At 39.1% G+C, this 24,430-nt stretch overlaps 2 protein-coding genes across 3 annotated transcripts; one reads left to right on the top strand and one right to left on the bottom strand.

Moving 5' to 3' along the window:
* Positions 1 to 8,498: 8,498 nt before the first annotated feature.
* poc1a (POC1 centriolar protein A) lies at positions 8,499 to 23,860 on the top strand. 2 transcript variants are annotated; one of them, XM_058630543.1, is made up of 11 exons: positions 8,499 to 8,677; positions 11,831 to 11,915; positions 12,035 to 12,206; positions 12,441 to 12,620; positions 12,767 to 12,874; positions 13,147 to 13,262; positions 14,717 to 14,850; positions 17,207 to 17,275; positions 17,475 to 17,552; positions 21,015 to 21,293; positions 22,718 to 23,860. In XM_058630543.1, the coding sequence occupies exons 1-11, from the start codon at positions 8,663 to 8,665 to the stop codon at positions 22,832 to 22,834; spliced, it is 1,353 nt and encodes a 450-aa protein (XP_058486526.1). In that variant the 5' UTR covers positions 8,499 to 8,662; the 3' UTR covers positions 22,835 to 23,860. The 2 variants fall into 2 exon arrangements, with proteins under 2 accessions (XP_058486526.1, XP_058486527.1); XM_058630544.1 differs by lacking the exon at positions 8,499 to 8,677 and adding an exon at positions 8,687 to 8,723.
* b9d2 (B9 domain containing 2) lies at positions 10,324 to 11,370 on the bottom strand. The gene has a single exon (XM_058630546.1). The coding sequence runs from the start codon at positions 10,974 to 10,976 to the stop codon at positions 10,449 to 10,451; it is 528 nt and encodes a 175-aa protein (XP_058486529.1). The 5' UTR covers positions 10,977 to 11,370; the 3' UTR covers positions 10,324 to 10,448.
* Positions 23,861 to 24,430: the final 570 nt, after the last annotated feature.

Genomic DNA, 24,430 nt, shown 5'->3' with positions numbered 1-24,430 from the left:
TACACACTGAAAAGACAATGTAATAGTTTCAGACTGATTCATAATTTCTGTAATTTAAACCTCATGATGAATCATTCTGAGGGTTCACATCGTGTTTGGGAGATTATCGATGTCAGTTTCCCAAGCATGAACATGTTGTAAAAACCCACAGTTGCCTCATGAGACGCAAAACTAACATGGAAATGGAAGTGAGACACAACAGTTACAATCGTCACTGACAATTTGTATAAAGTAACTTCTGCTTTTGAGTTGACTCCTCATATGTGTGAGTGTGTGTGTGAGCTGTCTGTAACGCCACATTTATGGGAATCTAGTAAATGGTTGTTTGTCTCACCTGCTCGTTACATAGCAGCATTTTAATTTATAAATGAACTTAATACATACACAGTATGTTTTTATTCATTTACTAAAATCATCGAGGGTATTAAGAGATTTACAAATGAGATGTTAATGGTAAAGAAAAGGTGCTTCGTATCATTGAAATGGATCAGCTGATTAGTATTTTTCTTAAAACAGTTTTTCTGTGAATTCTTCTGTGAGAGGAAAATGTATTTGTTTGTGGTGTTTTATGGCAGTTCACCTCTGTTTACTTCCTGTTTCTCCATGTCAAAATAGAGTAACATATGGAAGCAGGACATTTATTTTAATATTTGTTACTACAGTACAGTGTTAGTCTGTACCCTTTTTAAACCCATCACCAATTGTTTTTTTTATGTGAAAAATACAAATAAATGCATAAACTAACAGTTTGCAGGCATATGGACCCTCAGCAAAGCCTCAAAAAGCAGATATAGGCGGCTCTGTTTCAGAGAAACTTTTAATCATTAACTTATGATTACTTTACATGCAAAAGCCTATAAACACAACAAGGCAAAATTGACTCATGTTACTGTTGTAAAGTGAAATTAGAGCAGCAGGGGAGTAGGGTGGAGAGACACTAAGGGTATCTTCTAATTGACTCCTTTTGTTATTTTTATATCCCCCCCAACTATTTGACTCCCATCACCCTGCCCCAACGCATGTGCACACAGACACACACGTAGATATACACAAAAATAAACTTGCATGTATAATGCTTGTATATCAGTTTAACAAAAGATTCAAGAGTAAAATGCAAACATTTCCTGGGATGGTGCGCAATAAATAATACAATATGAATAGAATAACAGTAAAATATCATTGTAATTCATACATATACTTTATGTAAGGCCACTGGGACCAGAGGGGCCGCCAATGTGTCTGTTATAATGTTTCCTGTCCTAGAACACACACAAATCATTTGCATAACATAACATCGGATTCACACAGAAAACACTACAGGCCGTTTGAGCACAGTTGGATGAGAGAGGTGCGACAGCAAAGAGTGTAGATGGATTCATGCACTTCCATTTCTATTACAAAGATATGGCCTATCAACTAGACTTGTCTGAACTCAACATTACTGTATGGGTTGAGTACTTTGCAAATATATGATTAAAAATAAAAAAATTTGTGAATAAAACCAGTATAATACATATAGTTCCTTGGGTTATTATGACGAAAACCTTTTTTTTTTTCAAACTAACTTGTTTCAAAAACAAAAAGTCAAATAATAAAATAAAAACTAAAACGAATGAAAAATCCAGAACTACTATAACCTTGGTGCCTCACTCTTATTCACCATTTCCATGTGAACTAATTCCTGCCTGGATAACAAACAGTGAGGGTGCAGACAAAACGGAAGATCAATGAATCTTAAAATGGTGTCAGTGCTGAAGTCAAATGAGAGACTGACACTTGTAACATTCAGTGTCTCAGCTAATCTGCCTGGTAACAGCACAATGAGAAACCATGAGATCCGTCCATCCAGGATCTTTCTCGGCTAAATAAACCTTTTCTGTTTGTTTGTTTGTTTGTTGTTGTTGTTTCACTTCCTCATTACACCTGAAGCAAGAAAAGAGACAGAATAACTGGTTTTCACAACCCTCATACACTACTCTCTCTCTCTCTCTATCCCTGTCATTGTGTGTTACAGTGTGAAGATGATTACAATCAAGCATTCCTCAGTGGGGTTTTTTTAGTGACTGAATCTCGTTGCAGCTGGGTCTTGAAAAAATAATACATCCACTATTAGGACTGCAATGTCATCTCCCAAAATGAGTTTCCTTTGAAATGTAACATGATCATTTCATGCCTTTGTGTTCATCTTGCCTTCAAAGATGTAGGGAAGAGAGAGAGAGAGTCTGTGTCCAGCTGCAGGTGAACGTTTGATTTTCTCCTCTGTTTAATATAGCGTATAACTCGTAGCTGGTAATTTGATCCGGGCTCGTGTTTTGCTTGTCTTTGGCACTGACCTCATCGTTCTTTATCTGCTTTAGTGCAGCCATCAGGGTCCAGATAAGTATAGTCCTTGGGGCCTGCAGGAATGTGACCACGTGAGCGACTCAGCTGGGGTGGATGATAAGTGCTATGTGATGTGTCTGCATCAAGTGCATGCAAATACATGCAAAGGGAAAGGTGGCTCAGGGGCACACGAGGGCTAAGATTGTGTGACAAAATCCGTGGAAATGTGGGTTAGGGTAATGTGGGTATATATGTCTATGTCTAATAATCTTTATGATGCACCTGAGGCGATCCAGTCAGCCTCACTGTGTATATATACAGAACAGAAATGCAAATCATGAAATGATGAATGTTCACATCTGCATCAACTTTACATTCTGATCATTAGTTGCGTGTGAGAACCAGTACAGTTAAAGAGTCTCTTGAGGTTCCGTTGTTTCACACACAGCCGGCTCGGCCCTGCACTGTGTCATCGTGACATCGTGTTGACATGCACAGTTATGAATTGCATGCCCTGGTGGAAATGACTGAATGTTACTTCTTCCACATACAGCTGAAAGTCTTTCCTACAATCCTGTTCTTTTGTTGCTCTCTTCTTTTGTAGTTGTTTAATGATGCATGAGCTTTTAGATCATACAAGCAGAGGCAACCCTGAGCCGCTGTGTACGTGTATTGACATTTAGCATCAAGGACAAGCGGTTATTGCACTAACTGTTGCCCAATTACAACTGTTGTGGTGAAAAAAGAATCTTGCAAAACGGCAGGAAAGGAGACAAGACACCTTTCTGTTGAAATTGCCCAGTTTCATGCACAGTTCATGTGAGTGCCTGTTGAGCAGCATGTTCGTTGATTATTCTCCAGTCTTTAGTGTTGTTTTAACACGGCCTATTCCTGCAGGCATCAGTGTTCTTACAACCACCTGTAAGGTAGTTATATAGATAGTATAGCCCATTTGACATAACTTATTGTATCTTATTTTCCTCGCATTTAAAACCACTTGTGCCATCAGGGTCCTGTTTTCATTTGTGGTTTTACATTAGATTATTTCTTTTTATTTCTCATACTTTTTCGATCCCTTCTCAGCTGTTTCTGCTTACTAATTACTCGTTAAACAGCTGAGGTCAGATGCCCCTTTAATCAAAATCTAACTACTTACAGTCTTTAGTGGTTGCAACACACAGCTACACGGGCCGATAAGCTTTGTTTATTTACTGCAAGTCTCTGTATCATGGTGGTTGGTTTCCCTTTTCGCATTATACCAGAAAAGGAATGAGACTGTACAGGAGGGGGCCGAAATGAAAAACGGTGTCCAAGATGAGGGTCAATTAGGTCAAATGATATAAAATTCAGAACAAACTAAGCTTAATAAAGAAATGAATTGATTTACAGATGGAATAAGCTCAGAAGGGCTAAATATCAACTAGTGTTTCAAAGTTAAATACACATCAGTTGGAGTACTCGTAAAAAAACATAAAAGTAGAGGAGCACTAAATGTAATATTAAATACAATTTATGAGTGATTTTCCATTCTAAACAGAATTACCTGATTTCCTCTGCTGTATTCCAGTAGATCCCATGTATCATGTGTATCTTAGCGAATAATTTGCTGTATTCAGTAATAAAACAATAACTTTGCTATTTATATTTCTAGCAACTTTTACTTTTACTCCACTACATTTCCCCTAACTATTGTCATTACATATTACTACCAGATAAAATCAGACGAAGAAGAGTTGGTAATGGTCTGTGTTTACATAGCGCTTTTCTCGGCTTGATGAGCTGCTTAACATTCACCCATTCACACGCTGCGACTAGCAGAGCCAGGAATTGAACCCACAACCTACCGTATGAAAGACAACTCGCCCTAACACTGAGCCACCATGGCTAACTCCTCACTTTTTAATACTTTAAGTTCTAAAACTACATTTCAAGTACATTTTATAGCAGAAACCTAATTATCTTTCTCACCTGTTGACTGAGTTAACCAAAACAATTTTAAAAAGTAAAAGTAGTCCGCCAATGGTGTTTTTGGGAGACTGAACGTGAACGTACTCGTTTCCCAAAAACTTTAGGGTTTCATAAACGAGGTAATGACGCAGATACACACACAAACACAGCGTTAATTGGAGCTTCCGGTCTATGTCGCCTTTAAAAAAAACAAAAAAAAACTTTAATGCAAAGTCAAGGTTGTTGCCAACCTTTGTGACAATTACACAAAAACGGTTACAGAGTATAAAGGTTAGGTTGGCAACGTTGTTCCTTGGTCACAGATGAGAGCGTAGACTGGCTGGTGTCCAGGCCGGTGTCCAGGCCGGTGTCCAGGCCGGTGTCCAGGCCAGTGTCCAGGCCGGTGTCCAGGCCGGTGTCCAGGCCGGTGTCCAGGCCAGTGTCCAGGCTCACCAGCTGGACATTCCTCCCCCTCTGTGGCCTTTCATCTCTGCTGCTGACCTTGATTAGAAACAAATCCACAGACAGAGAGGTTAATGTTACAGTTGGGGGGGCAAGACAGGACAACACTAAAAAGCAAAAGAAAAGAAAACCTTTCATTTCTTGTACTTGTGCTTATTTATTCTATATTATGCTATATGCTGTGCTATTCTGCTCGTCACAGGTGTGAGTGACCATGAATATTATTTGGCTAATGGTTTCTCATATACTCGTTGTAGTATTCTTGTTATTATATTTATATCCTATTGTTGTTATAACTTGCTTTTCCTGTTCAGACTTTCACCTCATAAAACCTGATTCTGACACCAGGAACAAGGATGTGTAAAAGTAACTGGCAGAAGCCGCTGCTTCCGTCACAGGTAGTGATCTTCCTTCTCAGTCTCCCATTGTTCATTTCCAGTTGCAGGGCTGAAGACAGTTGTAATTGCCAACACAAGCTTTTAAAAAAGACAGTGGAATTTGGCCTTTGAAAGCTAAACTCTTACTCTGGAAACTTTTTTTCCTAGAATTGAGACATTTGCTGTATAGCATACATACAGTAGTATATTAAATACAGTTTGAGTCTGTGTGAGCACAATGAGATCACGTGCAAGGTCGAATTAACAGTGGACATAGATGTACGTGACATTACAGACTGACAGAAGGATGTCAGCCACAATGGCAGAGGCTAGGGCTGAAGTCCCTGATTACTTTTTCCTCTCTGCAGGCCAAGAAACACAGCAGCCTTCCTCTTCCACTGCAGACCTGCTGATAATAATCAGTTTCATTAAACAAATCTGTCACGCAACCGACATCTACAGCTCAGGCAAATGAGATTTCATAGTCAGCAAACAGGCTCACAAATGTCCTTTGAGTAGGAGTGTTGTAATGAAAACTATCCTTTGATTTCGAATTGTCTGGGTGAGAAGGCATGACGAATAGCAGCAGCATCGTGACTGTGTTCTTCTTAGTGATTCTCAATATTTGAACATGTTTCTACACTATGCAGGTAAAAGGGTATCGAGCAAGGCAGTGAACCTTTGCTCTCACGGAACAACTGGGCTAAAAGTGAGATGACATTCACACACATTCACATAATGACTGATTTTTTACTGCTTTGATTATATAGATATAGTTACGTGTGTGTGTGTGTGCAATATCTTATCTAGTACAATCAATTTGGGCAGAGCAATACCAGTTGATCAGGCCTTGCAATCAAGGAATTTACTAGCATTTTTGTCCACCACTCTTCACAGAAATCTTAACAAAGATAAGAGTACATCGTTCCTGGAAGACAGCAATGAAACAAGGCCTGCACATGTCCGCCTCGGTTTTCCAGGCTAATTAATTTCCACCGCCTGTATTTGTCCGGCTCTCATGTAGTCATGCCAAAGTAAAAGAAGGGCAGCTATTCATTTACTTAACTATCGATCATAACAGTGAACTACTGTGTGTGTCTGACGGGAACATGCACCCGTGTAAAATATAATTATATTCTTTGGTTTTCGACAAACACCTAGGCAAACCACACTGTTACAGGAAACACTGCAATGGTGCAAGTGTTTATGTAATAATGAATGAGACGGTGTGTCAGTGAGTCTTCATGTTTCCTCATTCGTGAGATTCAAGAGTTGTTTTGCTTTTGTCTCTGAACATAAGCTTTCCCTCTCGCACTGCTGTGTGTGTCTTTAGTGCTGTGGAACAATGGAACAACAGAATTCCCACTCTGGCTCTAAAGGAGCTGACAGAGTGAAGGTTTGCCCTTTTGAAGACGGATGTCGGAATGATTCTCTTACCCAACGTGTACATTATCTATTGTTGGTAACAAAAAACGAAATGGAACAACATCCATAGCTTTCCAAAACAACCCTGCGTGTATACCTGAAATGCTGTCATCCATCCATCCATCGACGCTCACATGACACATTGACTCATTGTTCTTTAAGTGAGGTAAGGCTGTTGTTCTGAACGCAGCAATGACAAACAATTATATCAGCTTCAGCAATTAAGTGTCACTTCAGTTATGAATGCAGCATTTTCAGTTGTCTTTAGCACAAAGTAAAAGAAACAAACATGAGCATTAGTCACAGGATATTAATGAAACGTTATTTTTTTAATAATAACAGTCAATCGTAGCCTTTATCTGCATATTAAGATTTGAAAAAAGGTCTCATTCTCTGTGAAGAAAAACATAATTAAGCAGTTTCAGTGTTATGGCCGGCATCTAGGTGTGTTAATGAATTTTGTAATTGTTTATATGATCACTAAATATGAGTCAATCAATTGTGATTACCAGGTTAGTCCTTCCTTCTTCCTTCTCCTATCCCCATGTACTGGAAATGAGTGACAAGCTCTAGTGAGTGAAAGCCTATTCATTACATCATTTTAATACTGAAGTTTGTTGTGTGTGTGTGTGTTATTATTTATTCTTACTGTGTTTAGCAATAAAACACAAATGGATATAAAGTAAAATGTGAAATTTGACTCACACATAGTAGGAACTGTCACATTAGGAAGTGACATAAAGTTGGAACAAGTTCTGTTAATTCACTTACATAGCGTTTGTTCATGTATCCTAAAATAATTGTAGTTGAAAGTATTTTCTAGATTTTTGCAAAACCGCTTCCGGAGATGCATTCTAAAACAATAGAGATGAATAATGTGAGAATAAGTACATCATAACCAAAGGTATGTTATAATATACAGATATATGGGAACAAAGATGACTCACTTGTGGTATGAACTGTTTGCTGCGTGACAAAGTGGAAAAGGCCCTCAAGGGATTTAGTTAAGGAAAGGGTTTGTATTGACATTCCTTAAATAAATAGCCCAATCTTCTTTTTCTTGAATGAATGGAAACATCACACTTAAGCTTAAAAGAGGCATAAATGACTTAAGCACACTGATATTTACCAGCGTAACCAATACATTGACTATGTAATATTGACTACTGCTGTAAAGAAAAGGTTTTTGGTTGATTTGGTTTTTATGGCTTCAACTGGTTTTAACATAAATGTCCATGGACATGTGAAATGTTTTAAAGTGAGTGCTGCTATATTATATATATACTGATAGTGAAATCCTGCCTGGAGGACGAGCTTTGACTCAAAATACGCCCTATGCCCGCTTACTGTTTAGGGTTGTTAGGGTAGTTGCAGATTTTAAAGCTCTAACCGCTTTAAATACTGTTCGATAATTTGCTGGAATGTAAACTTTTAGTTTAGCATGGGCTAATGAAGAAGTATGCAGACCATTTACTAAAATAGTGTGAAGTGTGAAGTCCAGTACTTCACTATAAGAAAATAAAGCATGGAAGTATTAACAACGTGTAAGAATGGCACTGTCAGTGTTAAATCATGTTATTGACTCATTTGTCACTGAAGGCATTTAAAACTTTCCCAAACATTTGACGCAACCGCCTCAGCCACGATAAGATAATTTTACACTAGTGCAACCCTGACACCTGGCGGTGACTGTGCGTCACTACTTGTGCTGGGAAACTTTCAGTCTATTATTTCGGTAGATTCCTTCATTACTTGACCAATTTTACCGACTTTTTTTATATGGCTCAGTGTTCATTTACTAGTAAAATCCACATTTTCAGTTGTTTGTTGCCATTCATGTACAATTTTATCATGATAAAGGTTATAGTTTTGCCGACATATAAGTTATCGTGTACACCTTCCCCTTTAAGAAGACTAACCAGCGGCTCAGCGCCCAATCGCGGCGCGTAAACTGAATGTTGTTGTCAGCAGCTACAAGCTAGTTGAAAGCTAACGTTAATTTATACCGGTGAACAAGCGGGACAGTGGCGTTATATTCGTCGCAGTAACGAAGTGGAGCCGCCGTTATATACCGGCTGTAACGGTTAGAACAGCAGCAAGTCGCTCTTTTGTCTTCTATACCAGGAAAAATGACTTCTGCGGGGGTGAGTGGAGCTGCCCGGCACTTGTTACTGCAGCCACGGAGCTGAAGTTAGTTTCTGATGTGTATTTTCCACACAGTTAGTGTTCGAGGAAACTACAGTACAGCTTGAGTATATTGTGGACCTGTCTACACAACTGTTGCCTTATTAAAGTGCTTCTTTCTTTTAATAACACAATTTTGTTTAAGCAATACAATGTATGGACAGTGTAGGGAATACAGGTTATCCAATTTGGGTACATACAGTGTAAATAATTATTACAATCCATGTCTTGGCAGAATACCAAAATGTAAACATACACCAAATAAACACCAGAGGGTTCGAGGTAGAATTCATCACAAAGTGTTTTAGTTTTCAAAGCATTTGGGTGTGTGCAAGTATTTAGTGAGTCCATGAAAGATTGGAGAATTTTAGATTGGGGTTTTGATTCATGTATTTGCTGTTGTGGATATGGAACTTTGCTAGTATGCAGATTAAATTTAAAATGTATCGTATCATCATCAACATCACCATCGTTATTATTATTATTGTTATTATCAGGAGTTGCCTTAATGTTAAAACCAAACAATATAAACTCAATTCTGATTTTCATTTCACTAAATGGATAGCATATATCAAGTGACACTTCACAAACCTTATTTGGACCAAAGTGCTTCTTAAAATTGATTCAGACATTGTAAGTGTTATCATCAAGAGTAAATCATAATGTCCATACGTTGAATTGATTATTTGTCAACTACTAAATTATTAGCTAACCTGTTTTGATTATCTATTGACTGAGTGTTGTTATTTTATATATAAAAAGACAGGTTTTGCGATTTTAGCTTCCTATGAGTGAACGTGTTATGTTTTTTTGCTTCTATGTGAAAGTCAATTGAATATCTTTTATTTGAAGAGGGGTAAAAAAATCAAAAATATAGAGGACGTTGCAAATATGAGCTTTGGGAAACATCAATCTACATTTTATAGACTTAGCAAGTATTCAATTAGGAAAGATATTAACGGAAGTATTTATTATGAAAATAATTGTCAATTGCAGCCCTATAGTTACAAGTCTGTACATTGGTTCATAACTGTAGGGCCCTCAGTAATCTCTACACTGAAAAAGTGAGTTATTTTTCTGTGTTCACTGCAATCGACATAGTGTATAGTAAGCATCGACCGTGTAGCAGGTCCTAGCTGCAGGAAATGGTGTATAATGACAAGTTAAAATTTGGTATAATTTAAGTGAGAAATTCCAGTTCCCAGAATGGAAAATTATCAGTCAATACTTTGATTATAAAATGCTCAAATACCAGTTAATATCCCACAGACTATGAAGACTCTTTCAGATGTCATAATTGTTCTCATCAATGGTGAGAATCCAAAGATATAATACAAGTCTTCTGTGTTACCAAGAAAACCATGATATTCCCATATCTGATAAGTTATAAATACCTTTGCATTTTAACACTTCTACGTCCATCTATCTTATACATTTTACATTGAAATTGACTACATTTCTCATTTTATAATTTAATCAACTGGGTAGAACTGCCCAGTTTGGTTGTTCTGTGGTCAAATATTATTGCCAATTTTCTTTGGCATGAAGGATGTGGTTGAGATTATTCTCCCCTCTAAACTAGAAATGACATGAACGTGGAACCAACTTCGTTAAGACTTATTTTATTTACAAATACAGTACAAACATAAATCTTAAAAAAAATAGTACAACGCCATGTTAAACAATAAACAATCTAGTCCACTGCCTGCACAACATTAAGTTCATCAATTGTTAACTTTCGACGCCATATTTGTCAAAGTGTCTCATGATAACGCCCAGCTCCAGCTCGACGGTCCCCATGGCCTCGGTGTGCAGTCTGTATCTATCCGCCCCACTGTATATGAGGTCCGGGCTGCGGAGCTGCGGTCCTCCGCCGACAAACATTTGCGCGAACTGCTCTTGCCAGGAACCGAGCGGCCTCCAGGTCGCACAGCTTATTCTATGTTGCCCGGGGCTTGAAGGGATGTGGCAGTAGCCGTATCCATATAACTGGCAGCGTCCGAAAGAGTCCTGGTGCCACACTTGGAGGTGAAGCTTCGGCCAACCTTGAATCCCTTTGCTCGCGTAGTGCAAATCAATGGGGTGACTCCAGTACGCCATGTTTCCGATTTGAGGGCTATCCACCTGGGTCTGACCCTCCTTTAGCCCGGACAGGAGACGCCATGCCCCTCCCGTATGAACTCCCCACTTGCAAAATAGGCTGTTTTGAGGGAAACCACTCGCCCCGACGATCTGGCCGATAACATGTAGCTCAGCCATGTCGCATCAGTGCGCGTATTCTTGAACGTGCGGCACCAGAGCACTCCTTTTTGACTTTAACGGCTAGCTATGATAAGTAGCACCCACTAGCACCACGACAGGGACTAACGTCTCCTTGGTAACTGCTGTGTGACGTTTACCCTGAGTTGGTTCCGTCAGGCAGCACTTACCGCCAGGTTAAAATACATTTTAAAACACATCCGGTTCAACTTGTACCACAGTGACTTTGTTTTTTCGTCCAGAAAATTGTAATACACTCTCAACTTTTATTGTTGACGTGTTCTGTGGCATAGACAATTGTGCCTGACAGTCTAAATGCAGGGCAGTGAGTAACACGGAATCCCTCGTTTGAACAGCAAAAAAATAATAAGGCATCACAGCATGTTAATAAATGAATAATAAGTCAGCTTCAACGCTAATTTAAAGTTTGTGCTATTTATTTGGTCTTCTCTGTGTTTTTGTTTAAGAGGAAGTACAGTGCGAAATAGCGCCACTACGTGGCTGCTGAGCGTGTGATTCCAAACAGTAGAGACTAAAGAAGATTATTTTCCTGCAGGCTGTACACACTAAGAGATGTACTGTCCTTCAACACACTTCAAAGCCCTTGATCTTTAAGGTTTCTGTAGATTCATATTCTTCAATATAGAAAAGTTGCATGAGGAAATGCCAAAACTGCCTCAGTGGCATGGTGACAAATTATCTCCCAAAATTGTGATTTTGCAAATGTTCTGATGTGTTATTGCCTTATTTAGTATTGACCACTGTCAATTATTATGGGGTTTTTTTTTTTTCACAAAAAAGGTTTTCTCTGCTTTTATATGCTGCAACTACAAACTGTTTCTTTGTCCATATAGTCTGATCCAACTCTAGAGAGGCACTTCGAGGGTCATCGGGACACTGTGACAAGTGTGGACTTCAGCTGCAACATGAAACAGATTGGTAACAGCCACTTCTTTGTGTTTTGTTTGGACTATGGCACCTGTATCACTGTTGTCTGTTTATTTTCTACAATGGTGTGCTTTTTGGGGTTATATCCAGTGTGTTTCCTCCTCCTCCAGCCACAGGCGCCATGGACTCCTGTGTGATGATCTGGAATGTGAAACCTCAGATGCGAGCATATCGCTTTGATGGACACAAAGATGGTGTCCTTTCGGTTCAGTTTTCTCCTTCTGGCCACCTGGTGGCCTCCGCCTCCAGAGACAAGACTGTTCGTCTCTGGGTGCCCAGCAGGTTCTTTTATTTAATTTTTTAAAATTTGAAATAGTCTCTGTTACTGGAGAAAAGCTTGCACAAAGAACAATGACTCTGGCTTGTAGAAGCAGCTAGAGACAGCCCACCTCCTGCTTCGATAAGCAAGGAAGGCACACATTGCAGGACACTCACTGTTTTAGATTGTTGTCTTGAACTTTCTGTTGTTTTGCACCGTGTGTGTGTATGTGTGTGTGTGTGTGTGTACATATACAGGAAGGCTGAGTCCACAGTTTTCAGGGCTCACACTGGTTCCGTGCGCAGTGTAAACTTCTCCAGTGATGGACAGACTATGGTCACCGCCTCTGATGACAAGACCATTAAAGTGTGGACGGTCCACAGGCAAAAGTTTCTGTTCTCTCTTAACCAGCACATCAACTGGGTCCGCTGTGCTAAGTATGAAGCATACACGCTGCATTTGTCTCATTTGCATTTGAGGATTCTATACGTGTCATTTTAAATCAATAAATACATACAAGCATGAACTCTGGATTATGACACATTTTTCTTATGTGTCTTACAAGTAAACCTGTTTCTTGCAGGTTTTCTCCAGACGATCGTTTGATTGTGTCATCCAGTGACGATAAGACCATAAAGCTGTGGGACAAGAACAGCAGAGAGTGTATTCATACCTTCTATGAACATGCTTGGTGAGCCCTTGAGAATAGACCAGCACATTAAGTGTGTTCATTTCAGACTGAGAGACCATATCCCACATTTGTCATTTTTTTGTAAATGTATAGTATTTATAGTACTTTGTGTTGCAGGTAATGTTTAATATTTTTGGTGAGGTTGTGAGCAATACTATCATTGTTGATAGCTGCATTTGTTGCATGGCTGACTTTACTTTAGAACAACTACTAAATGTAGGTGCTATAAAAGCTTACGTCACTTTGTTTATCTTGTTTTTTTTCCTTCCAAGTTATGCAAACCAGGTGGATTTCCACCCAAGTGGCACTTGCATTGCTGCTGCCAGTACTGACAACTCTGTCAAGGTTTGGGACATCAGATCCCATAAGATGCTGCAACACTACCAAGGTAAAGACACCTTAGAAATAAGTATTATTTTGTTTTCTATAGCAAGGTCACAGTTGCTAATTACCACAGCAAATGAGGAGTGGGTCTTGGCCACATGCTTCTTTTTTTTTATCTCCCTTGAAGGGTTGATGTGGAAAACTGACTTAATCTCTTCCCATTTGTTTACAACTAATTATTGAAATAGCACCAAGTTATAACTCTTGAAATTGAAAGTGGCAATCGATCGATTTGTTTTTCTTGCATATTTGATTCAGTACCCTGATTAAGCAGCATTGCCTTTTTGTTAGTCTGCTACACAGTCTGATTGCTCCAATCAGCTCTCTTAAATTTCTTTAAGTTGAGGGATGTAATGGTGGATAATCACATAGTGGCCCCTTTACACCTGACAATAAAATGTGTTTTTCTGTGATCGTATTGCAGTTTAATGGATTGAGAAGAGTGAGCTTGGAGATAGATGCTTTCCTCTGCTGTTAATTACCCATTTACCCAGCCTGAAGTGTTAAATTGTGTTGTGGTTGACATTAGATACCCATGGGACTTTTCTATAATTACAAATTGATTTGAAAAGCCTTTAATTACAACTCTTAAGGAGCCATGTGTGAATAGTTTTTATGGTACACTGTTATTACTCGTCCTTGGGCCTTCTTACTTTGCTGTTGGGTTATTACTTTATTTAGTTTTGTTTTTTGGGGCTGTTTTTAATATATATATATATATATATATATATATATATATATTTTTTTTTTTTAGCTTAGTATACTACTGCTTTTTGACATCTTTACTGTTATGCCTGTTACCGTGTATGTCATAGCATCTTGCAGCCAGCAGAAGGACCACGTTGCCTGTCCAATATCTGATATTGTTCTCTTTTTTTTCTCCCATCACTCCCTGCTTGTCAGAATAAACTCAAGTCTGGGGAAAGTTAGATTGTTTTTGCTATTGGCTGCTTTACTTCATATGTAAGCCTACAACATTTTGTACAAGTACAAAAATGCTGCAGTATGTGCAGCAGTGGGATCAAGGAAACCATATGGCAAACATCTCGTCCACTGAAGTGTCCTTGAGCCAAGCACTTTAATATTCCTCTCAGACCCTGTAGTGTTGGATGTGAGTGACCTGACCTTGTCATTTGGTTTCTACATGGCCAGAAATATGTTTTCACACTCTTTTATCTTATTTTAGTAATATTACGTAATACTTTGTTCTGGTCAGCTGATGAAGAGGTTCGATTTTTATCTTTAAATAGTTGATTATATGTCTATGATTGTTTGTATGTTTTTATTTACAAAATGATTTCATGTTGCCCACTTTTGCAAGACTGTTATTTGATAGACCAAATATTCATTCACTGAAAGAAATCCAAAGTGATAATCTTTATAATTTTGAATGTGTAAAACTGCTTAACACGTTAGTGTGTCTTTGTGTATAATGTAAACTGTATGTGCGCTTTTCAGTCCACAGTGGTGTCGTGAACAGCTTGTCGTTTCACTCCTCCGGTAATTTCCTCATCACTGCATCCAGTGATTCCACCATGAAGATACTGGACCTTGTCGAGGGCAAGCTGCTGTATACACTGCACGGACACCAGGTACAAACACAAACACACTCTTTCACCGTTTAGATAACCTACAGGTCAGACGGTGCCGTCTACACAATCATTGAGGTCTGTGCTGTTGTTCCAGAGTCTGTGTGTTTGTGTAGACGTTTATGTCTGATATGATTGTGTTTGACATCTTTGTGTATATGGGTGCTGCTTTGTGTGTATGATGCATTTTTTGGTATGTGGTGTATTTTAGTACTTGCCAGGCAAATAGACAACCCACTCATGATGACTCATCTCAGGGTTGTTGGAAGGAAGCAAAACTGTGTTTCTGACTCCTCCTCTTCCTCTCTTTATTCTGCTCTATGTTTTCCATCCCGTCCTTTATCCTCCAACTTATTCTTATTCTTGTCTCCATCTTTTTTCCCTTTCCCTTTTTTTTGACCGCCACCCATGTGCTACATCCTATGTAGATTTTGGTCCATCCCACTAATTGTCTGGATGTCTCTCTGACTGTATCAATTTGTTTGAAGGCCCTTCTTTCTATCTTGTTCAGTGTGTCAGTTTTTTTCTTCACACCTCCAAATTTGTCCTCTCTTTTGCTGTGTCTCCGTTTCTGTTTTTGGCCAAGTGGTGAGTGACTCTGCCAATCTGTTGGTGCTGGGAGTACACAGGGTGTTAATTGTCTCCCGAGTCACATAGTTAGAGATGGAAGACACCTCCATCTGTTCGGTGTGGGTATGTTGGATGATGTGTATGTATTTGCCTGCTTGTATACATTCTACTGTGTATTTGTGGAGGCCTATGTGTGTGTGCAATGTATATGGTAACACAGCAGGACTGAAAAAAGATTGTTGCTGTTAGATGTTGCTGTTGGATGTGTTGTTTACCAAGTCTCATGAGAACCATTCCTGGCTGGGCAGAACAGTGTTGATTCACTCTAGGTGCAGTTGTCTCTCTGTTCCTCTGTCTTCTCACTATGATTCAGATGTTTTCATGAAGTGTCTTAAACTATAAAGTACACTTTGGCTTTAAGATTAAGTAAATGAGATGCAATAAGGTGTGCACCTGCTTTAAAATGATAGGGCGGAGGATAAGGATAAAAATGTAAATTTTAACGTGACAAAATAAAACAGACATTGAGAGTCTTTCTTACAGTTTATGCAGCAAATGTGCCATATTATCATCATTATTTTAAAGGAAAGAGAAGAAGTAATGGATGATTGATTTTATCCAGGGGAAGGCAGAAATACAACATTATGGATGCCACCTGCCGTAAAACACCACCACCACCAACCAAGACTGCACCTTTACAGCTTACTGCAACATGGACTAATTTTAATTGTTTTTGTTAATAACAGTTAGTTTATGAAGAGGTTTGCACTATTTCATTTGTCAGGACCTTTTCTGTAATGTTCCAGTTATGTTCATAGCCCTGTCAGACTGTGTGTGTGTGTGTCTCTGGCCATGGCAAGTGCCAGCCTGGCAGCAGTCATTAGTCATAGTGCAGACAGAACATGCTGTCTGTCAGGCCGTCGTGTTGCCATAGTGACACTGTCTGCTACTCTCAGGTGCTTCTGGGAAACTATTCCTCATCCAAACCAGCCTGCCTGGGTGCTAGCCACAGGACACAGCTTCTGTTTTGTTCACAGCACAGTCCCTCTCTTATTCTTTTCCTTTCGTTGGTTTGCTCTCTCCTTCATCTTTTCTTGAAAGCCGTGTGAGAGCTCAGGCTGTAACGGTTGACCCTGTTCTGAGCTACAGTCGAGAAAAGAGAGAGTGTGAATTCTGTCTGTGCTGCAGGCTGGAGTGTGCACATTCAAGCACATGCACACAGCATGACTAACTCTTGACATAACAATGCTTTTGTCTTTGCATCTGGGTCGGGGTCTATGCAGAAAAATAACAACTAGATTAATGCCACAAAAGAACTGCATCCAATCAATGGATTGAAGAGATTCTTATGAAGTGTTTACTTTCTTGTGTGTTTTACATTATCGCCTTCACTTAAGCTGCTGCTACAGTATAATGCCTCTCATAACAGATTTACTAGTAAGAAAATATTTAGTTATTCATGTCATTCAAAAGTACTGTGTTGTTTTCAAAAATCAAACAATGGACCTAATTCTGCACATAGACAGCAGCACTTTCACAGGGATTGTTTATTGTTTACAGGGATATTTATGAGCTTCAGGTAATCATGAGACTGATTAAAGATCTAAAATCGTTTTTTTTTTTTTAAATGTCCACATCACCATTTCTAAAACTTGTTGCCTGTTTTATCTGACCAACTGCCCTAAACCCCTCTTGTTCAAACCAGCATCATCGTGCTGACTACTTGAATTTTTAGGGATTAGGATTGGTTTATTGTGTTTTTAAATGGTTTCTCCTTCTCTTATTTCAGGGCTCAGTGAACTGTGTCGCTTTCTCCAGGACAGGAGAATACTTTGCCTCTGGGGGCGCTGATGAACAGGTAATCACTGATTTTCTTCTAATTGATCCAAAAACATTGATAAACAGATGAAACCTTAACGATTGACTTGCCTGAAGCAAGACTAGAATTAATAATGGAATGCATTTTTCATTTCATCCCTTGTTCATTTCATTACATTGTTTTGCCATTTATTAGTATTAGTATTAGATTATAATAACAGTTGAAATTTCACCAACAGGTAATGTTGTGGAAGAGCAACTTCGACTGTAGTGAAGGTGGTGACGGGCTACGACATCAAACTACCTCCAGGAGTCAGGTAACATCAGCCAGCACCACAATTCACCTCCCCTTAAAATTGCATCCACCTTTGCACAGAAGTCAGGTTAAGGTCAGACTGATGGAGACAAACACCATGAACTGAGAGCAAATCTGTTTTGATGTTCCGTTTTAGAGTGGTGCTCCAAGTGGTACTCTATAGGAGGCCAACACCCGCAGTCTATTCTCATACAAAGCTTGACGTCCATGATAGCCTCAAACCAAGCAGGGAAAAAGAGCTGCTGGATGTCCTCCATTGTTCTCTGTGGTGTTGCATTCAATGTTGTTGTTTGTTGTTTGTAATTGCACCGGTATGACGTCACGCTGACGTGGCCTTTGGGCACAGCCTGCACCCTGTCTACTAAGTAAATATTACTTATTAGACAGAAAAAAAACATGTGGCAGCATGATGAGTGGCGGTGCGTATACAAGTGCTGTTATTTCAGCCTGGTTTTCATGATAATGTTAGTCATTTGGGCCGTATGATTGATTACAAACCAATATTACGGTTATTAAAAACTTAGTGAGATTCTTCACCGCTAATGAGTTAGCTTGCCTGCTGAGACGAAGCTCTGACGAAGCAAAAGTTAATGACCATGCTTTTTCATTTTCCTCCAACCTTCTAAAATGGATTGCAGTAAAGTGTATTTGTTTATTGCTCTAAATAATGTCATGTGTTATTATTCCAAATGTCATTGTAGTACATGTGTTACTGGCCATAATCCATGCTGGAGGTTTTTTTTTTTTAAAATCTAATTTGACAACTAAGAGGTTTGGATGTCATTATGTGGGTAATAAACAAGCCCGTTAAGAATATTCAGATGGAAATCAAACCATCCAGACTTCGAAGCCCATTTAGTGACAGCATCTCTGCCATTTTCATGGCAGTAATTTCATCAGACATCATTCTCTGGTTTTTCAGAAGGAGCCTTTAAGTGCAGTGATTCCTTTTCTGACTGCTGTGTTAATGTGCGGAAGCAGTGTTTTTTTTTTTTTTTCATACGTTACTTTTTTATACTATAGAGATACTTATCTATGTCGAGGTCAACCGATATGGGATTGTCTATGGCCGATGCAGAGGCAGCTGATGGTAAATCAGCGATAGTTGATGCTGATTTCTTTTGGCCCATATACAGGGTTCCCATGGGTCCTTGAAATCATTGAAAGTTTGTGAAAATCACACAAAGTAGACATAAGTCATTGAAATTGCTTCAAGAAACAAGTTAAGTTGATATTAAGGTAAATGTCTCCTCCGTTGACCTGAGATTACATGCAGAAAAAATAGTGAGTGAGTTAACGTTAAGCAAAAGAGAGCAAATTATGTGATGCCAGGGAAATGCAAATTCCAACATCTCTGGCTCACCAAAGAAAATTACAAAGACTGACTCGTCCAAGATCCCAAGGACAGTCACTTGTCCAGATGCAGAGCGCGCTGCAAATCAATGAAAGTGGACGACATGGGCGAAGAGGCTCTAACGAGTTTCCCTCCCAAAAGCTGCGTTGGCACATTCGGTCCTTGAATTTTAGGGAAGTCCCTGAAAAGTCCTTGAATTTAAGGTCAACCACAGTGTAGGAACCCAGATTTTCTTTTTTCCTCTATCTGATAAAATATAACTGTTTAATAACAAAGTAGTTTGTACAATTATTGTGCAACAAGCTTGTGAGAACAAAATGTGTAATTTGTAATAATACAAATTAATAAGAACATTACTCTTGCAGTATCTGCCTTGGCTGAGGTGCTGGAGTTGAAAGAAAGCAGATTTAATGAGAAAAACAAGAGCAATCAACCATTGAAAGAACGTTTTATTGAAGTACGTGTTAAAGCTGCATCTGCTCTGTTTATTTCTAACATTTTCTTAAAATGAAGTGTTTACTTAATGACATCTGCAGACCCCTCTGGGTTTTGTTTTTTTGTGCTCTCCTTGTCTCTGTCTTTTTCTTTCACTGCTGTGAAAAGGGATTGTAAATGGATTTTATTAGCACTCCTGCACTTGACATTCATTATTACAGACTTGCCACAAAAGGTGATTATGAAATGGGCAGCTGAAGCGTATGGAGAGAGATGATTACTGCAAAGTATGAAATGTATTCTCCTCTTTTTGAGAATGACTATTCTTGTAAACCCCTTCTGAACCCTTTCTCTGGGAAGATCTGTCTGAAGTTTTGGTACAAATGGAAAAACAGCACTTTCACCTGCTCGATTAAATACTGAAGTGCTGTTGGCTTTATAAAAATATGCTTCCGCTGTATTTTTATGTCACTGATTTTTACCCGTCTCACAAAAACATACATTAAAAACTGCATTATCTAATTGCATTTCATATGGAACACATTTTCTCCCAGATGATGTGTGATTTTGCTCACATATATTTAATGAAGGCAATCATTTCACTACTTCAACATTGGTGGCATGTAAGTGAGTGAGATGCACATAATCATGTAATTTTCTTTAAGAAAATGTGTTCCTTAGCAAACATAATAAAGAATTGAGAAACTTTAAAGGGGACAAGGTTTGTAAAGAGAGAAAATGTAAAATTAGAGGACAAATATCTGAAAACAAACAAGTGGCTTTGGCTGATGTAGAAAACACTCTTCTAACAAGTCATCAGAGGGGGGTGTTCCTGCTTGAGAACATGACACACACCCATTTACCATAATGTTTCTCATTATACCTAAGAAAAAAATATAATTAATATTATTCCCCCATCATGTTTCTTCTTGAGTCTTTAAATTTTGCACAAAAACCTGTTGCTCTGTTCATCACTGATGTCATTGTACAACATGTTTTCCAGTCCCACGGTTCACAGAGTCTTCAGGTCTGCTCTGTTCTCTCCATTTATCCATTTGGAAGTCTCGAGATTTGTTACTTGTTGAGGTTTGTCAACTGGAAATTTACAGATGTAATTGGCAATCAGGCACCTATTGGACAATGCTGTCAATCACACTGGCACCACTCATACGTGCCCTGCTTAATTGTCCGTTTTACTCTAAATGAGAACATAATTTACCATTTACCCCCCTTTAGGAAAATATTTATCGACGTAATAAATAAAGTGAGAAGTCTGCTCATTTTTCCATACACTTCCATTCATATTCCTGGTTTTACGGTACACATTTTGGTCTATGCTCCTACCTGCTGCTGGCAGGAGAGGGTGGAGTGCAGGGCTCAACATGCAGGCAGCTGCTCCCCTGTGCTCGCTGGAGAATTTTTAGCAGCTCCGCTAAATATAGTAGCAGCGGGGGCATGGTGCTGTTGAACAAATGTAGGCGAAACACTGGAAAGAGTAATCTAAAACCCATTAACAGACACCCTTTCATTCTTGTTACACCAAAGACTTTCTGAAACAAGGGAGCAGGAGCGGAAATTGGCAGAAACAGGAAAACTGTGTGACCTTTATGTATAAAGCAAGCCTTTGTACATGTTTTTTAACAGCTCTTCACTCTGTCTTCTCTCTGTCGGCAGACCTCTGACCCATCGGAAGATTTTAAGGGACAGGATTATCAAACCGCTGCCCACGCTCAGAGTGCCAATCACAATGGCAGCCACAGCAGTACGACTCAGGCCCACACCCACAGAAATCTCGGTTCCTCCTCCTCCTCCACCCATCAGACACACACTCGCAGCACACTGCAGCCTCCATCCCATGACCAAGCACAGACTGCGGCCTCTGATGGAGGGGTCCCTGCTGGTCTAGCCAGCACTCTGGAACACATAATAGGTCAAATGGATATTCTCACTCAGGTGAGCATCAGCTGAACAGCATATACTTTTACTCTTCCTCCCACTCAAACTGTTCAGAACAAAAACCCTTTATTTTTTTTTTCACCTGTGGGCCAGAGATACAGGCCCAAAACTACTTAAAAAGAACCATCTTTTATGTGATTCTGCTTTAGGTCGACACACTTACTTCCCCTTACTTACACACTGGACCAGACAACCAGGGGCTGAATAAAAAACATTATTATTATCAATTCCTTTCTATTATCTGATGTGCAACGCATATGACGAGACCTTTCTAATAAATGTTGATTACAGTGAAGCAAACTGGGTCCTGCTTGTGGCACACAAGGCTTGTAAACTCCTCCTTAACATACCTCCATTTTAGTTACATATACTCGGTCTGCTTTTCTGGTTCCTCTCTGTGTTAGGATGGTGTAAAAATAACAAAAACTCAGCACTCCTCCAACATGATTAAAGCCACAATCTTACTTAATTAACTAAGTAAATCTATACTGTATTATTGTATGATGTGGCACAGCCTAATGTTAGAATTTTGAACAGAGCACTGGAGAGCAACTGTTTTCAGTCTTTACTTCATAATTCCTTACTCCAATTAGAATTTCCATGTTCTCAACTACTAGCTTTTCATTGCACATTAACCATAGGAGTCTGTTTTTACCAGGGCCATTAAAGGATTTTTATGGCTATTACTGTAAGCTAAAATAATTTTCTTTAGTTTGTTCAATCCTCCTGGTTGCTGTAGGCATGAATATGTTTGTATGAATTTGAATCCTTCACTGCTTTAAAACAGTTTTCATTTATAAACGGCTCATTTAGTGATTCACTCAATGTGGCAGCTGAATGAATGAATGTAAGCCAGAGAAGACGGATCTGTTCTTACAGATCTGTTCATTCAGACAGTCACATCATTAAAAACTACACCTGGAGGCTCCTCTGGTAAACAGGCTGAGATGACTCAGTGTTTTAATGTATAAGCAAAAATGATAGCAAATGCCATCACTGTCAGAGGATGCTAAAGAGTTGCACTGTGATCTCACTACCCACACATGCATGTCCTGTTTCAGAAAATGTCTTTCATGATTCTTTGTGTGTGTTTTTTTTGTTTTTTTTATGCATCTGTGTTAGTGAGAACAAGAGAGAGTGCGTGCCAGACACAGAGAGTCTGCTGTTTGCAGCTCAGGCAGCAGATCTTTCTCTGCGATAATCGGCCGGATTGTCTTGCACGCACAACGTTTGTCTGCAACACACAGTAATGCCCTCTTTCACTCACACAAACACAGCCATTATATGGCCATTACTGTCAGGCTGATGCTGTACAGCCCTCAATAACGTGCCCTGTCTCTCTCACCAATCTTCTTCCTTCCCCCTTGTCTTTGTCTCGTTTCACTTCTCATCCGTCCTCTCTCTCTCCTTTTCTCGTCCAGACCATTTCAATCTTGGAGCAGCGGCTGACACTGACAGAGGACAAGCTCAAGGAGTGTCTAGAGAATCAGATGGAGATCGGTCTACATCTCAAAGGATCTCAAGAGCAGGACGTCTAAAGATGGCGGCATCACAGAGAGGTTGAGTGGTTGAGCTGGAGTCACAGTTTCAGCCCCAGAAACGGAAACCAACAACATTGTTATCACAGTAGAATCTGAGATATTAAACATACACGGCTGCAGATTCAGATAAGCAGCAAGGACTTGCTCTGAAAAGTTTTCCTGCCTGAACTTTAAATGCACCGAGTCTTTCTGCAGATTTACTGTGCATGGTTAATTTACACCGTGTTATAAGATTTGAGGGAGGTGAATAATAAAAAAGATGCTCCTCTGCAACAGTGCTGAGAGAGCAGTCTCTTTCTGCTGACACAGGACTTGCTGCTGCTAGTCACCGTGTGTTTGTGTGTATATGTGTGTGTGCGCGCATGTTCGCATACAATGGCTGTCTCTAAAAAAGTGTAGATCTATGTAAGAGACTTTTGTTTTTTTTCGTGTGTGCAGGCTGTCACATGATGACACAAATGCTGTTTTCATTGTAACACACATACTGTATCATTGGTAGTCACTACATACCACTAATTCATCGGAATAGCCCACACTGTCCTTTATGTGGCTGCACCAACACATGAATTTTTAATAAGATATGGAGGATCATTGGAGAAGAGATACATTGAAATTTTCCACCTGGTTTTATTAATTTATTTTGTCCATTATAAGACTAATATGTCCAAACTAGTAATTTATGTATTTGTCTTTCTGTCAACAAAACACACAATTAATTTATCCTCGTCACAGAAATGTTGAGCCAAAGCCTAAAGAATGTGCAGAGAGACAAATTGTTGGTTTTGTGTTCTCATGGGATTTGTTTTCATTTAAGCAATGTCGAGCTAATTCCCAGCTGTATAGTTTAAACTAACTTATGGTAACAAATTGTATTTTTGTACAGGGTCAGTGCAGAAGGCCTAGTTGGAATTACTGCAATCTGAAGGATTTGTGTGTTCTTATCTCCCTTTATATCCTGTTTTGTCTTCAACTTTTACACACCAAAATTGTTGTGTGCCTTTTAAATAAACTTTAATTCTCTTATCTCTTGACTTGAAGTTAGTGTTTGTGTATAAGGTAAAGTATGCTTTCATATTAGTTGACAAAACAATGGCACTGTTACTTTACTGTTACTTTTTTTGATTGATCCACAGAACTGGAGCATTTATTTTTGAGATTGTGAGATTCGAGTGGCAGAACAATTCAGAACAAGTCAATTTAAACCATTTCTTTGTCAGATTATAGTCGTAATATAGATAGGGGTGGCATCTTTTTATGTCCGTATTGTACCTTTGTGTTTCAGCCCTGAGTAATTAATGTAACCTGACTGCTGATGCTGGATCAGTAATATTATTTTTAGAAGCTTCAATGAAAATTAACACACAAGGCTATGCTTAGATGCATGCAGTGATTCCTCGAGGAGCAGAGCCAATTGAGCCATGAAAAAACATACATTCTTTTCTTTTTATATATATATAAAGTAATTCAAATGTAGACACACTTGTCTGTCCCCAAGATCCTTACTTTTCCCCTTTTTAGACGGAATGTTGGGTCGAAGATCTTTTGGGTCTCAAGTTCCCCTTTTCCCCTGACCGTAAGCGGAAGTACCCATCA

This window comes from Solea solea, chromosome 6, assembly GCF_958295425.1.
Source record: "Solea solea chromosome 6, fSolSol10.1, whole genome shotgun sequence".
Taxonomy (NCBI): Eukaryota; Metazoa; Chordata; class Actinopteri; order Pleuronectiformes; family Soleidae; genus Solea; species Solea solea.
This window is presented reverse-complemented; position numbering and strand designations above follow the sequence as displayed.